General features: G+C 36.8%; 1 protein-coding gene across 1 annotated transcript in view; it reads left to right on the top strand.

The window, feature by feature from the left end:
- The window catches only part of PHF14 (PHD finger protein 14), a gene marked incomplete at both ends in the record, with an annotated part of 164244 nt that overhangs the window by 103562 nt on the left and 44707 nt on the right, over positions 1-15975 (top strand). The window contains 1 exon segment of the mRNA XM_081996362.1: positions 6358-6475. Coding sequence (XP_081852488.1) covers positions 6358-6475 — 118 coding nt within the window.

Below are 15975 nucleotides of genomic sequence, written 5' to 3'. Positions count from 1 at the left end.
CTGAACAGAGTGGTAGTCTACTGTCTCTTCTAACGTTATAAACTATGGAAGTCAGGGACTTCCTTTTGTACACTTGCATTGTACCTGGCATAACAGAAACTTGAATGTGGCTTTTAATTACTTTGTGTAATACCATAAGTGTTAATTTTGCCAGAAAGAGTATTGCATTTGCTTACATCAAAGCTATGAAAACATTAGAATCCAGAAAGATCCAGGTTGGAAAGGGCCTCTGGAGGACATTTGTTCCAGCCACCCACTCAAAGCAGGACTGACTGCAAAGTAAGATCTAGCTTTGAGATTAAGACAAGTTCCTTAAGAGTTATATGCAGTTGAATTTTGAGCATCTTTGGAGATAGACAGCCTTTCAGGATAACCAGTCCTTGTGTTTGAAGAGGCTATATAGTTGCACTATATCCTGGTCTATATTCAATAATGTATGCATGTGCAGTCACATAAGAATTGTAGTGCTGGAATCTGCCACACTCTTGATGATGAAGTCACCTAAAGCTTGTCTGGCCTATGTGAGAAGCTTTTACATTATCCTAGTGCTAATAGTCTCTCAAAACTGTTCTGTAGAACAGAAACTGCCAAGAAGACTTGACCATCCATTTTTAGTTGTTGTGCCACTTATGGGCAAGGGAAAAAATGTAGAAATCTGGAAGAGGAAAAACAGCTTTTTCCATTTTATACTTAACATGTTTTTCTCTTTTGACAATATTCTGCCTAAAAACAAAGGAGTTGTTAAGGATCTAGACCTTATATTTTAAATTAGAGTCTAAGTGCAGCACTGCATCACTTTTGTTCTATGCTTGGCCTATGACATAACACAGTGAAATGAAAGCAGTTTCTATTCGAATCCATGGGGCTGAATTGAAGAGGTTTGGTGTAGAATGGTGGGGTAAGATATGAAGACTTATCTTCACTTATCTTCACTTTGTTTCAAGAGATGTCAGAAGAGAAGGCTAAAAAGAAGAATGTTTTCCACATATTCTGTAATGAAAAAGTATTATTGTTTTGGGTCCTTCCTCAGTAAGTAGAATAAATGTACTTTTTTGGACAGCATTAATAGCAATGCAGTAAATATAGATTTATACCATTATTCCACTGTGAGATCTTTAATTAATTTTATTCTTTAAATACGGGCACAGGAAAGTGCCACCTTTGACATTACATGTAAGAGTTGCTGTTATAACCCATATAGTATTCGTTCCTATCACCCAGAATTTATCACTTCAGTGGTCTGGTTGCAATGCCCACGAGCGCTCCTCACCCGCTCCAGTCCGAGGTCAGTCATCTTGGTTCTATGTTTTGAAGTCACTTGAACTACGTCGGCTTACGCTGTTCTTTTGGGAACGCTTACATGCCCCTTTCCATTGGATCTATCTTAGAGCCACTAAGAAGAAACAGTGCCTTAAACTGTCATAGCTGGTTTGAAGTTGCTCAGCTGAACCCAAGAATGTGCTGCAATTTAAAATGAGCCCCCAAGCATGCCTCCAGCTGTTTGCTTTTTCAGAGTGACCCAGCACTGGGACACTGAGGGATGAAAGGGGAGAGGGACCAGTGCCTGAGAAGGAACAACTGTTCTTCCGGCATTAAGAGCCTTTAGTCAGAAGTGGGGTCCAGAACAAGCCAACAAGCAAAGATGCAGATCAATACTTAAATCCACAGAGGTGCTGGAACAGCCATCCTGTTTGCATTCCCCCCGCTAACGGGTGAGTGAATGCACACCCATCCTGCTGCACAGTCTCGGAGACTTCAAAAATTCTGGATTAGATGACTTCTGAAGTTTGTTCTAATTAATTCTAAGTTTGCCAAACGAAGGCTTATATGACAAGTTCTCTAATTTTAATGGTGACGCTGGTTTGTCAATATGTATCAAAGTTTTATATCTCTTTTCCATTAAAGTAAATCTTTCTAAGCTGTTGTGATGAATAGGGAGTAGTATCTGTATTTTGCAATTTTGTACTTTGTTCAACATGGTACCTTTTGGCACGACACTGCAGACGATGTGCAATGATGTGTACATAAATGAGAGATTTTCTGTAGTCTCTGAAGCATATTTGGAAAGTTGTATTTAAAGATTAGCTTATTAATGTTGTGTTTCAGGGACATGTAGGTAATTACTTTTACAGCTATAGATGGGTGATGCTGTCTCGTGAATGCAAAATTGGTTTCTTCACTCTGGCTGAATCAGCTCTTTGTGGTTTTCAATGATATTAACCAGTGACTTACAAATGCGCCAGTGATGGGCACGTTTTGCATTCGCTGTTCCTCTGTAAAAGCAGAGGTCTTTTTCCCCAGTGCTCGCAGGAGGACTTCTGCAGGCCAACTGATAAGACTCCCTCCTGTGCAGGTAGATGCAATGTAATGAAATTGGATGTGTGTGCTGGGCTTTTGTAAATAAAATGAGATTGACCCCAGCCATTATCTCATTTATCTCATTTACATTGCAAAATCAGTATCTACAGTATTGATTAGAGCATAATTAGTTAATTATGAACAGGAAAATGCAGAGTGATGTAGGGCTTGAGCACAGCCAGCTGTACTGCTAAAAAACTAATAAAAACAATCCAAGGGCATGAGCAGATGGAGATCACTTTATTAAAGAACAAAGCAGACGTACTTCAGGTATGGAAATGCCTAATCAAGCTTTCTTGCTGTGAAGATGTAGCTGACCTGCATTCTATACTTTTATAAGTGAAAAATGTTGGGTTTTTTTTTTAATTTATTAACCTAACTCCTTCAGAATTCACCTTTCTTCTTCACACCCCATTTTCTCGCTATATAGTGGGCATATATCTATCCTCATTAATTGTTGGAATGAGGAATACAGCGATTTCTAATTTTGATGCATAAAGTAATTTCAGGCTTGTTAAAACATTGATAGTAAGCAATTACCTGTCAGTTAGAGGTAATTTAGGAGGTTAGGTTAGCTTGTCTTTGTGTGGAGGTCTGTTTTTATTTTCACAGTTTTTGGTACAACTGCTAGCCAGGCCGCTGAAGGTGGCTGTGCACTTAATTGCATTTGTAAATCATGTGCTTAACTAGAAAAAAAGTTATCCACAAATAATAGCAAGATAAAATATTTGCTATTTTGGACTGTTTTGAAGATGTGACCTTGGATCCCCAAGGGTAAAAAATTTAACTGAACCTTTAAAATGGAGGCAGTGGTTTCTTTCCCTTCCCCCTCCCCAGCCCAAGTTTAACTTGTACTGTTGAGCCATCTTCAGGGTGGAAGTGGATGATATTTGCCAATGACAGTGCAGCGTGGCTCCTTTGCGCTGTAAATGTCCGTATTGTGACTGATCTGTGGGTGCATTTACTAAAAGGCTGTGGGACTGTCGGTATGACACCTTTTGTGACCCAGCAATTTCATTCTCTAATTAAGTTGAAAGTACTCCTTATTTCGTGTTGCTGTCCTGTTTTCTGAATCTGACAGTGGATTTTCTATCATTTTGTGTTGCCAGACAAAAGAACACAAGTAATAGCGTACACTTGAGGGCTTAATCTCATTTTACTAGTGCCATTTTAGTCTAGGTGTAAGGTTTTCTTTCAGAACTGGGAATTAAGAATGCCAATTTTGTTTTCTGTACTGTGGTGTGTGTAAGGTTCACATGTTGTCCCAAGTCCGTCTCAGCAGACAAGAGAGTTGCCAGATAGGTAGGGCATCATCTTTAAACAAGGAACAGTGTATATTCATCCCTTTTCCCAACATCGTGCTCTGGGAACTTCAGAATCAGTGGATTTGTGTTCCACAGTACGGAATTTGTATTCCAATAAAAAACAGAAAGAAGGAAATGTTTAAAAATATTTGATATAGTTTCATTTTGATCACCACACAACTTTTTATGTTTTGATACATGAAAATATGCTTTTGTTATTTGCATCTTCTCAGCTGTGCAGATGCAGATAGAAGCTATTAGTACCTGAAAACTTTCGTATAGGTATTTTTAACTCATTTTAGGAAAATGCAATTTTTCTTCTGCCAAACTAAACAGCTTTGAAGTGATAAAAATTAATGACAGTAAATTGTAAAAACATTCAGCTTTAGAACAGCGCCTCGAGATCTGTATTTAATTTTGCAAAGTTCTGGTTATTTCAACCCAGCCTTGCTAACTCCCTCAGTGTACCTTGAAACGCAGCTGAAGGTGCAGTCAGGAAATACCACATTCAAGATAAAAAATGGAAAACATGTAAGAATGGATGGGAAAGCATAATTTTAAAGGGGAAACATTTTCTTTTGAATGTATAAACACTTGTGTTTATAGACAATCACTTCAGAAAAAAAATAAATTAATACTGTTTGAAGTGAGATGTAGATTTTAGGATTAAGTTTTGAAAATATGCTGAATCAGTCAGGAATAGCGTGATGCCTTATTTTGTGTTACTTGGAGGATGCCAAACAGTTTTCAAGAAGAGAGTTCTGATAAGCACTGCTTAAATGCAGGCACTTACCCGAATAAGATTCTAGATAAAGAAATAGGTTAGTAAAAATATATTCCTTTACAGATGAGAACAAAGGAGGCTTCATCTTCTGCTGAAGGTCACATATGCTGTTGGGATGTAGGATAGTAACCTATCTCATCTCCCAGTCTCAAACTTTTTATTATTTTAATATGACTTTCACAAGAAATAAAACTGCTTATATTCCTGTTTGTAAGTAGTATGTAAGTTCTAATACATTAGAACTCTTGTGTCTTTAAAAAACTGAGAACGGTTTCCTCTTTTAAGTGTTTTCTTTGTCCTGGAATAAGATTGAGTTACTACTAAAGAATCCTAAGGATATAGATTGTAATATGGTATATCCTATTTTTCAAAAATACCAAAACCATGTCAGGCCAGTGTTGCATACTGTGGATAGCTAGATTATTGCTTTTAATTTCTTCTTAGCAGAAGACAAGACATGCGATACCCTTACCGTTGCTCATGTCTGACATACAGCTGCTAAAAGCAGAAGGCTTCCCTAGCAAGCACAGCCTTGGCAGCAAGGAAAGAAGTATTTACTTAGGTTAAACAATCATAATCAGAAAATGGTTACTACTTCTTCTTTGGAGACTAAGCCCTGAAGAAAAGTCACATGAACATTTTCTTCCGTTACTGCAGCAGTATGTTCTGTTCGTTGAATCCTCTTTCTGTGATGCACTCTGTGTTCTGTTGATAAATTACAGCCCTCTCTCTTTGATCTGATGATGTCTGTGCCAGGCTATTATTGCAATTTTTGGTGATTTTTGTCTTTGCGTGTTTTGTGGAGGAGAAAAGGAGTGTCCAGGGAAGCGGAGAAAGTGTAGGGGATTTCTTAGAAAATTTTATTTTTAAACATTTACTCTGTTTCCTATTTTTGGATCATTTATATTGGCTTTGACTAAGACTTTAAGGGCATTTAATGAAGAGAATATTGCAAAGTAGATTTGGAAAAGCTTTCTTTTTCACACAAAAGAATGCAGGGGGGGATGCAAATAAAGTGAAGTTCAGTAGGACATCTGAAAATCTCTATTACTTGCTTTGAAAATCTTTTTCGCGTTTTGAGCATATTATTGTACCGATCTAAAAGTCCTTTCTTGAAGCACTTGTTACATTGTAGCATACCTTCAATGTTGGCACATTAAGAATGGGTGAACAATAGCTATGCTATATGTCTTGAGCTTTTTATGTGGACCATGCATCGTACAAAACACTAATGAAAGGCTTATTAAAAAAACACATAAAATTGTTGTGCATACATAGCGCAGTTTTATAAGTGAAAGATCACAGTGAAATCCTTTTCAATTAATGCCCCTTTCCAGAAAATTCAGTGTGAATCGAAAATATTTTGTGCATTTATTTATCAACCACATAGTTCTTGTGTAGAAAATAAAATTTTTAGCTGTGAATTATACACAGAGCTAGCAGCTCACAGAAAAAGGCAAGTGGTTGAATATGTGAGCAATCGTTTCACAGAGATTTCCTTGAAAAAGTGGATTTGTAAAATAGTGTCTTAAAACGATGAAAAATCAATATTGTCACTGTCTTAAAAAATAACAAATTTCTGAAAATAAATGGCAATCAATGACATTGAAGTATCCAAAAAATTGAGCTAATTATACCTTTTTTTCTTTAATTTGCAAGTGTCTGAAATAATGTCTTTTAAATAAGATGAAGGCAAAGTTGATATATGAGGGTCTGCATGAGAATATTGCAAATTAGGCAGAACCTACTTGAAGTGATTGTGTTCGAAAATACCCCGTATAGAAAATGGATTTTCTGTATCATGATAATGGATCGGGAAATCTTGTGCTGAGAGTTGCAGAGCAGCGCAGTCTTAAGTAGCAAAGAAGTAGCATTTATATCATTTTTTTTTTTTTTTTTTTTCTGTTGCAGGTGTGATGAATGCAGGCTTTGCTACCATTTTGGCTGTCTAGACCCTCCCTTGAAAAAGTCTCCTAAACAGACTGGCTATGGATGGATTTGTCAGGAATGTGACTCTACATCCTCCAAAGTAAGTTAATTCATCCTGCGAAACAGTTGAAATATTCTGGTTTTATCAGTCTTACTTAGCTTCTGCAGTTTTTGTTGAAATGCTGTGCATAAGTCTGGTCAGAAAAACAGTAGAGGGTCCTAAAATAATGATTTCAGATTCTCTGTGAAACAGGTAAAAACCAGAATGTATGCAAAATGGAAATATTCTTAATCAATAAAGAGAATTTTATTATCCCAGTTAAATGCTTTCTTTTCACATTATGTTCTTTCTGAGAAAGGCGTGAGTAAGGCTACTATGTAAGGATCGATAACATTATTGACAAGTGAAAGTATTTCAGGAGAGTAGTACAGAATACAAACCTCTAAGGACAGAGAAAGAAAATACATGTTTTTCTAAATAAATGAACATGATTTGAATTACTAAACCTGTGTTTTTTCACTGGGAAATCATACAAAGGTTGTTAATTCTTTATATTGATTGGCATGCCTTGATCAAATACAACATTTTAAAACTAGGACTAAATTTTTGACATGGATTAACTCTCTTTAATAATATTGACAGTAGTAGTATGACTCTGTAGTACCAACTTGTCAAAAAATAAAGATTTTGATTGTTTGGTTTTCTGCACAGAAGCTTCTTTAGTACTGGCATTCTTTTCTATCATCACCATAACCTCTGAAGAGACACTTTCCAGTTGATTTTCAAAATTGAATTTATAAATGCATCTGATACCTCAGTCTTAAAATAACAGAGCATTCTAAAAGTCTTTAAAATTTTACAGGCTATTGTGCCACTTAAATTGTATTTCACAGAATTTTTTTAACTAGTAAGGAAGAGACTCAATATTTGGATACACAGGGACACAGCTATGCAGAGATGGTTGTCATAAGTTACCTGTTAGCATACTTGGATACTTAAACTATTTCATGATGTTACTTTTAAGAATGGAAGATACAAAATGTTCAGGGGGAGGTATAATTTTTTGGCTTGCTAGTCTCCCTTTCCAACTGGAAAAAGATGGTTTTCAGTTTCACCCCGGGGGGTTAATCAAATTGTTCTCCTGTAAGGAGATATGAAGACAGACATCGGAAATTAGCTGTCCACTGCACTTTGGACATCAAGCAATCTTTCTTGAATGCCACTTACATGCAACGGATGTTCCAAGAGTGAATTAAAATTGTTATGGAGTTTCTGTCACCTGCTTAAACTAAAATGGGTTCTTTACAATGTTGGTTAAAATTTTCTGTCTACTGTTTTCTTGTCTGCTTCTGAGTAAACAAAAAAAACAGCATTTGTAATTTCTAAATGTGTTTTCCAGGAGATTAGCACACTGTGTACCAGATGAAATTTTGAAAATACTTTGTCATGTAAATTAAGTATGACTGACTTCGCTTAGCACGGGGTATGTGTTAGTTTTAAGGTGCATGTTGAAAAATACAACGTTCTGAAGAGTAAACAAAGTTTATCATTAGAATGGTTATATATAGTGTTATCTTAGTGATGATTACAAATTTTAAAAATGCTTGTTATTGTCTCTCATTTTCTTTTTCATTGATAGAGATTTTTAATAAGTAAATTTAAATAAAGTCTGTTGCATTTTCAAGCACAGGCAATTTGCATTGTCTACAAGCGAAAATGTGATGAATATGAAAGATACTGAAAAATTGTCTTATGGGGACTCCTTGTGGTTTTGTTTAGTCACTTTCCCATAGCTTTCCTACGGACCCGTGCAGAGAAATTTCTCTGAAAAAGCTATATTGCTCTCTATGTTTTAAAAAGTTTTTTGTGTAGCTTTTTTTAAAATTTTTATTCTATACTGCATACCGAAGTTAAACAGCATGGTGCTGAGTTAAACTCCTTACAGACCTTCCTAATGTGAACATATTACTTAAAGGATTAGGGCTTTGTTTATGGACTTCATAATTTTCAAATAATATATTCTGTATGGTTTTAGGATTGTGTATTCCATATCTGTGATTTTGCACAGCTTTTCACAGCCAGGACGAGCTGGTATGATAAAGGCTTTTTCTACCCCTCACTAGAGGGAGTAATCTCTCAAATGGGTACTTAGAGCTCAGCAGAGGAAAACCATGGAGAAAGCGTGTTGTTTGCTGCACTCTGCCTGACCTGTGGATGAATTGCAAACCTGAGCTACCAGCAATTTCAATCCCTCAGTCACTCACTAAATCCAATTTTTGGTGTGTCACAGTGAAGTTTCTTGTATGGATTATAGTAGCAAAATGGAATTGAATTTCCAGCTTTGGCCAAGGAGACTATTGTTTAGTTTTCATTCCTTCAACTTTGTTCATCTGTTTTGATCCACTTTAAATCACTGTTATAATATAAATTTTAAAATGCCCCAGCAATATCTTCTGTAGCAGTATTGGGCCTTGAAAACAACTGGTAGGTAAATTACACTGTTTCAGTGATGGGAGAGATTATAGTGCATAGCATATAATGGTCCAGTTAGTTTTTATTTCTAATTATGAATTTCAGTTTTAGATATCCAGGGAAAGTTACATACTGCTGACGACGATTTTATTTCAGGTTTTGCTAAACACTTTTGGATGTCAGCAGTACAAGAGATGTAATTTAGTTTAGTAATAAACATATGCTTTAAATTGCTATCTATCACAAGTGTCGGACATGCTACTTCCATTTTGCTCATACTAGTCGCACGACTCTCCAGCAATTGTGTCAGTTTTGCCACCAGCATAACATATTCCCTTATTACCCCGCCTGTCAAATAATAGACAGACAGTGACTTTGCTGTAGGGCATGAGGGCAACAGCTTCTCTGCTGGTAATACTTGCTGTCACTTTTATGGAATGGGTGATGCTTGCTACTAAGGTCTGACAAGCTCTCTCATCTCAAAAACATTGTAGATTTTTTTTACATCACATGAAAGCTGAAGTAAACCTATAAGCTCTCCATTTCTATAATATTATCCGTCTACCCAGCAAAAGGATTACGGTGCGCTTTCAGGATTGCCAGACAGCACTCTAAATCATAAATTTCACGATAATTTCAAATAGTGATATTCAGAAGGAATATAGAACCTTTTTTTAGTTGATTTTAATAAAAATAAAATAAATAAAATATAAACCAAATTATGCAATATTATGATGTGCTAATATTCAGGAGGAATAAATGTGGCCTGTCCATTTGTTCATTATGTGCAATTATGAGGTCTCCTTATTATTAGATGTGGATTCCTTTCCATTGCCTTCCATTTAAAAAGTACTGTTTAAAGTATCTCCTCCAATTTAAAAATTTTGCAAAGGACAAAAGCAGCAAAGAGTTTAAACATATATCATGATGGTTACAATGACCATGCTAGTTAGGTTTCTATTTTCTCATCTTTGCGTACAATCTGTTTTGCAAAACGCTGCAGAGTGTACATGTCAGGTCATTATTTGAGTGCTGCAAGATCAGCTGCCTTGTCTCTAGACTTCTATTTAGTTTGCTTTTATTTCATCTTTTTACTGTACTACATTTTTTCAGTGGAAACAAATTGCCAGTGTATATGCATAGAATTCTCATCCAAACCCCTCAGGAAAAATTTTCTGGAACTACAAATACATGACATACCAACCCTGGCAAGTAATATTTTTTTGTACACCTTTTGTGTTGGAAAGCAATCATGGATGATTTCTGCTTATTAGCCAAGTAGAAGCATTTCTTTGAATATATCTCGCTTTCAGATAGTGAATAAGCAAATGCAATTAGACACTGTAATATTAAAATATTGAATATAGTGTTGGAAGAAATATTTTAAGTTAAAATTTTTTTAAAATGTACAATTCATTTCAAACCTCTTAATTTGGTCAGATAGAAATAAAAAAGTGATCAATTCAATTTAATTCCTGTAGTCCACAGAATTTTAGTCTAGTAAAAAATAAAGTAGGTGATTAGAGGGCTTATGAGGAGGGTAGAAGTTCCTGATCTCCTCATGAGTTGTGTAGGTGACAATCTCATTATGGTTTATCTAATTTAATTTTATTCATTTTGCTTTTTTTTCAAACTCAGGAAACATTTCCTCACACATGTGTGGTTTCACACAAGTATGTTGAAAAATAAACAATGAAACCAAAAAATCCTGATGTCAAGCTCTCAAAATTTAGGAAATATAAAAATCTCCTTCTATGACCAGGTGACCCGCCTAGTAGATGAGGGAAAGGCTGTGGACTTTGTCTGCCTGGACTTTAGTAAAGCCTTTGACAGCATCTCCCACAGCATTCTCCTGGAGAAACTGGCGGCTCGTGGCTTGGACAGCTTTACTCTTCGCTGGGTGAGGAACTGGCTGGACGGACGAGCCCAGAGAGTTGTGGTGAATGACGTTAAATCCGGCTGGCGGCCGGTCACAAGCGGTGTTCCCCAGAGCTCGGTTCTGGGGCCGGTCTTGTTCAATATCTTTATAGATGATCTGGATGAGGGGATCGAGTGCTCCCTCAGTAAGTTTGCAGATGACACCAAGTTGGGTGGGAGTGTTGATCTGCTGGAGGGTAGGAGGGCTCTGCAGAGGGATCTGGACAGGCTGGATCGATGGGCAGAGGTCAACTGTATGAGGTTTAATAAGGCCAAGTGCAGGGTCCTGCACTTGGGTCACAACCCCATGCAACGCTACAGGCTTGGGGAGGAGTGGCTGGAGAGCAGCCCGGCGGAAAAGGACCTGGGGGTGCTGGTTGACAGCCGACTGAACATGAGCCATCAGTGTGCCCAGGTGGCCAAGAAGGCCAACAGCGTCCTGGCCTGTATTAGAAATAGTGTGGCCAGCAGGAGTAGGGAAGTGATCGTGCCCCTGTACTTGGCACTGGTGCGGCCGCACCTTGAATCCTGTGTTCAGTTTTGGGCCCCTCACTACAAGAAGGACATTGAGGTGCTGGAGCGTGTCCAGAGAAGGGCAACAAAGCTGGTGAGGAGTCTGGAGCACAAGTCTTATGAGGAGCGGCTGAGGGAACTGGGGTTGTTCAGTCTGGAGAAGAGGAGGCTGAGAGGAGACCTTATTGCTCTTTACAACTACTTGTTGTAGGTTGTGGTGAGGTGGGTGCTGGTCTCTTCTCCCAAATAACTAGCGATAGGACGAGAGGAAATGGCCTCAAGTTGCACCAGGGGAGGTTTAGACTAGATATTAGGAAAAATTTCTTTACTGAGAGAGTGGTCAGGCATTGGAACAGGCTGCCCAGGGAGGTGGTGGAGTCACCATCACTGGAGGTGTTCACAGAATGTGCAGACGTGACACTTGGGGACATGGATTAATGGGCATGGTGGTGTTGGGTTGACAGGTGTGCTTGATGATCTCAAAGGTCATTTCCAACCTTAATGATTCCGTGATTCTGTGAAGTGCTTTAAGTCCTTTTGTGGCTATGTATGAATTTTCAGCCTTTAATCACTTCATGCTGTCAGGTTTTTTTTGTTGTTTTTCTATAGGGCCCCTGCCTTCTCTGATTTAGGTGTCAGTGTCACTAAAAGAGATTAATTTGGTTTGAGGATTAGGAGAGGATACTGTCTTTAGGTTTTACAAGGCATTAAAACTGAAGTGATGATTTCAGGAACAAGTAAAAAAGGAATCTTGACCTTATGTTTGAAATAGTTGAGTTGTGACCAGAAAATTGAATTTTACCTTTGTCTCACCCCAGAGCTCCTGTGAATGTTAGAGAAATCAAAATTTTCAAATGTTCAGTAATTTTTTATCCTTGTTTGCTGTTGCCCAGCTTGGATCCCTTGGCCCAGCGTGCAAAATGTTCCATTCTCAGAGCTGTGGTGGGTGATACCGTAAGCTGTGTTTTCAAAGTACTAAGTCTCCATAATGATATTGTCTGGACTATTGCAAATTGAGTAACTAATTTAACAAAAATTTTAATTCTTACTCTCCCCGTGTCTAGGCTTCCATTTTGCAAAATGTCGATACCACTCCCTTATTTTAGACATTTTCCATGGATTTGGATGAATTGTTCTCTGGAGCTGCCTTTTCCTGTCCACTGACTAAAGAAGGGAGCTGAGACAGTTAGTCTAGATTAGCAAGGGTTATAGTTTAGGTGGGATTCTCCTTGCTTGAGTACGCACAGAATACGATTGAATCAGCATTTCATGGACAGACTTTATCTGGGCATTTACTAAATGTTCAGAACAACACATTTTCAATCTAGCAAGTAACTTCAACATTTTATATAAACAAGAAAACCCTATTTGAATGTCATATATGAGGTTGGCACACAGTAGTAGTATACATGCATGCTTAATAATGTCTTTAAAATGTTTATATTGCTTTTGTAGGTATCATTCAATACAATGCGGTTTTAAGTAGTTACATTTAAAATACATCTTTCCAAAAATAAACCAAAAATCTCCTTATCCTTAAAGGTCTTCTGTATTAATTCAGACTTGTTTTGGTTGCATATTCTGACAAAGGGTGATTTCAGTTCTTGTGAAGAAACTGTGACCCTAATTTAGTCAGCTTACATCTGAGACTCTTGCGTCAGAGCACCTTCTTTTGAGGACGCAACATACAAGCAAATGTACTGCCACCAATGCAAACAGCATTAGCTGATAAAAGAATACTGCTAATAAATCTGCATGCTGATACAGGCAGAACATAATACAATGGAAAAAAGTTCCATTTTTATGCAACATTTTTCAGCAAGAAGTTAAGAGTATTTCAAAGGGGTTTACAGAGTAACAAATTGCATAGTGTAATTCACTGACTGCATTTGTAAAGGTAGAATCTGTCTTCACTTTTATTAGGTGTAGATATTATGACCTATTTTATTACATGGTCACCCAGAGTGACAGAGTTAAACATTTTTGTGTGTATTCATATATTTTAATGTTGGTTGAGGAGAGTTGAATTATGCTAGATAAATCAGATTAGGATTTTGGTTTCTTGTGTGACATGGAGCAAAAGATGTTTTTTATATAGCAACTGGAAAATGTGTGGTTATTTTGAAATCACTGTTGTCTTCCTAGGTTTGTGAGGAGCAGTCAAACATTGGCACTGGAATGTTTTCGTTAAAATTGAACAAGAGAAAATTACCCAAATCTGTAAGTCTGTGTGAAGATTTAACACAAGTCCTTACACTACTTATGCTCTGTTTTAAGAACTTTGGTAAAGCCACACCTTGGCACAGAAATTCATTTCACTGTCAAAATAGTAAAAAAAAAAAAAAAAGGGTGAAATTGCAGTGTACAGTAATTCTTATCAGTTGGATGAAATATTGTCACCTGTGTTTTAATATTTGCTCCCCAGGTATCATATTTTAAAAAGTGAGTTGGCACAGCCTCTGTTAATTTCTGACAAACAGACGTAATAGATCTATGTAATGAATAATTTATACCATAAAATGTTCCAAAAATAATCAGCCTTGAAATTAACTTAAGATGGGACTTGATTTATGAATAGCGGATAAGCTCAGCGTAAAGTTAGTTGGTATTAAATCCCCCAATTAATCCAAATAATCAGGTACACTTAGTTGGCAGAACATTCCCGTAGTGCAAGTGGGAAGCTTAGATTTAAATGGAAAAAAAAGAAAAAGTTAAGCACTGTAAAATATTTCTGGAACAGATGCTTATTTTAAATATTTTAATTCTTATCAATTCTAGGAGTTCCAATACCCCATGTTACTGGCTGCCAGATCCTCATCATCACTAGTGCTTGTACTTCTTAGGTGCAGCTTAACTGTATGACAAAAGTATAATAAAAAATGGGCAATACAGTACAGCATTGTCTTTCCCCTAAACTTGTCTGAACAAGTCTCTTTTTGACTGGTTACACAGATGATAGGATATCTAATACCAGACAGAAGTTTAAAGAAGAATACAGGGATCTTTCTCTTAATGAGGTATTGTTGTTCCAAATGCAGAAACAGATTTCTGACTGTGAAGTGTAAGACTGGGATAGATTAAAGGGTATTAGTTATAATGTTTAAAAAAATGAAGTACCAATTAGGAGTGCAAAGTGAAATACATAATTTTTTCTTGCATTTGACTTTGTAAAAAAACAGCAGTGATAATAGACCTGATAAAAGTCTGTTTTCCCAGTGGTATATTCTTAGAAAATTAAGATTTAAACTATGCAGAGCAGTTTTAAATAAGTATTTTTGTCAAAAAGCCTCATTTTAATGGTACTTGGTCCAAAAATTGTTTGGTTACCAAGATTCGCTTTCTTCTTCCTCATATTTTTTCTTATCCAGGAGACTGAAGAAATCACTTGCTGCTTAACTTCATTCAATCTTTTTCATAAACAACCGAACAATGCAAATTTTTTTCCAAAGCTGAAGCTTTGCACACTGTTATAAATTCTTTTTCTTAAAGGGAGAGCAGTAGTATCATTTGATGCCTTCTATAATGCTGAATATTTTGTGACAAAAGCAGGAGGAAAAACTGTTTCAAACACTAATGAAAAGAGTGATTCATTCTGATGTTGTTAGATACACACACCTTATACTACCTTTAAAATGAAGCAAATTATTTTTTCAAGAGGCTTTGTGAGCGTCTTATGAATCAAATTATTACTAAGGTAGTCCTGCTTTTCATAAGTTGTCTTGACAATTTTGCTTTTTTGTGACTAAAAATATGTTACTGAAGTAAAAACAAACAAGGATGGCTGAAATTAGAAACAAGCTTGGTCATTAATTACCGCTTTTCTTAAAATACACACCTATGTCTAATTTCTGTTGGAACATTTAAGAGGTACTTGATCAGTAAAGCACTAGACTTAAAAAAATTAGATCACAAACACAGCATAGAGAGCATACATTTTTAATGCATCTAATCTGAATATACACGATCTAGTATTTAAATGTCTAAACGTCTAGTTTAGATGTGGTTTCATTTAGATAGAATAGCTCTTACATACTCTAAGGAAGCAAAGTCTCTTCATGGGCAGCTGTTATAAATGCCACTGCTACTCCTTACCTTCTTTAGGTTATGCTTCTGACAAAATCTGCTTACAATTACGGCTTATCTGGGAAATGGCTTTTCTACTGAATTATGACTTTGGCTTCCTAAGCCACGACCGTGAATTTACAGCCTTCGTTGCCTGCTACTGTAGTGCTGAGTGGCAAGGAATCTCTGCTGGGACCTGTCTGCAATTGGGAGAAATCCAAAAAGCAGCTAGCATCGTGTTTGAAGTAAAGCCACTAAACCTGGTTTTATGCTAATGCAGCGTGAGAGAATAAAAAATGAGAGCCCCTTTTCAGCCCTGAGCAGCACCCCGCAACAGGAAGGCTTTATACCTCCTCTTCGGTATGCAACTATACGTACTCTGAAAGGATGTGAGAAGGCTGAAAGAGGAGGAGTGTCTAGGAAGCACAGGGGGAATGCTTGCTCCTTAAAGAACTGGAGGCTTTCTCTTCCTTGGTTTTGAAAATCGCTTTCTAGATATTTACAATATTGAGAAGCATTGTGATTGATAGTGAATTTCGCATATTGAAGATGCTATACTGAAATGTAAAACACATGGAGATAGTAGTTTTAACCCACGTTTTCTGTTTTACATTCTTTTTTAAGCAAAATCACAA

The sequence above is a fragment of the Phaethon aethereus genome, assembly GCF_964289735.1.
Source record: "Phaethon aethereus genome assembly, chromosome: 2".
Lineage (NCBI taxonomy): Eukaryota > Metazoa > Chordata > Aves > Phaethontiformes > Phaethontidae > Phaethon > Phaethon aethereus.
The sequence above is the reverse complement of the archived record's forward strand: the minus strand, read 5'-3'. Positions and strand labels throughout refer to the sequence as shown.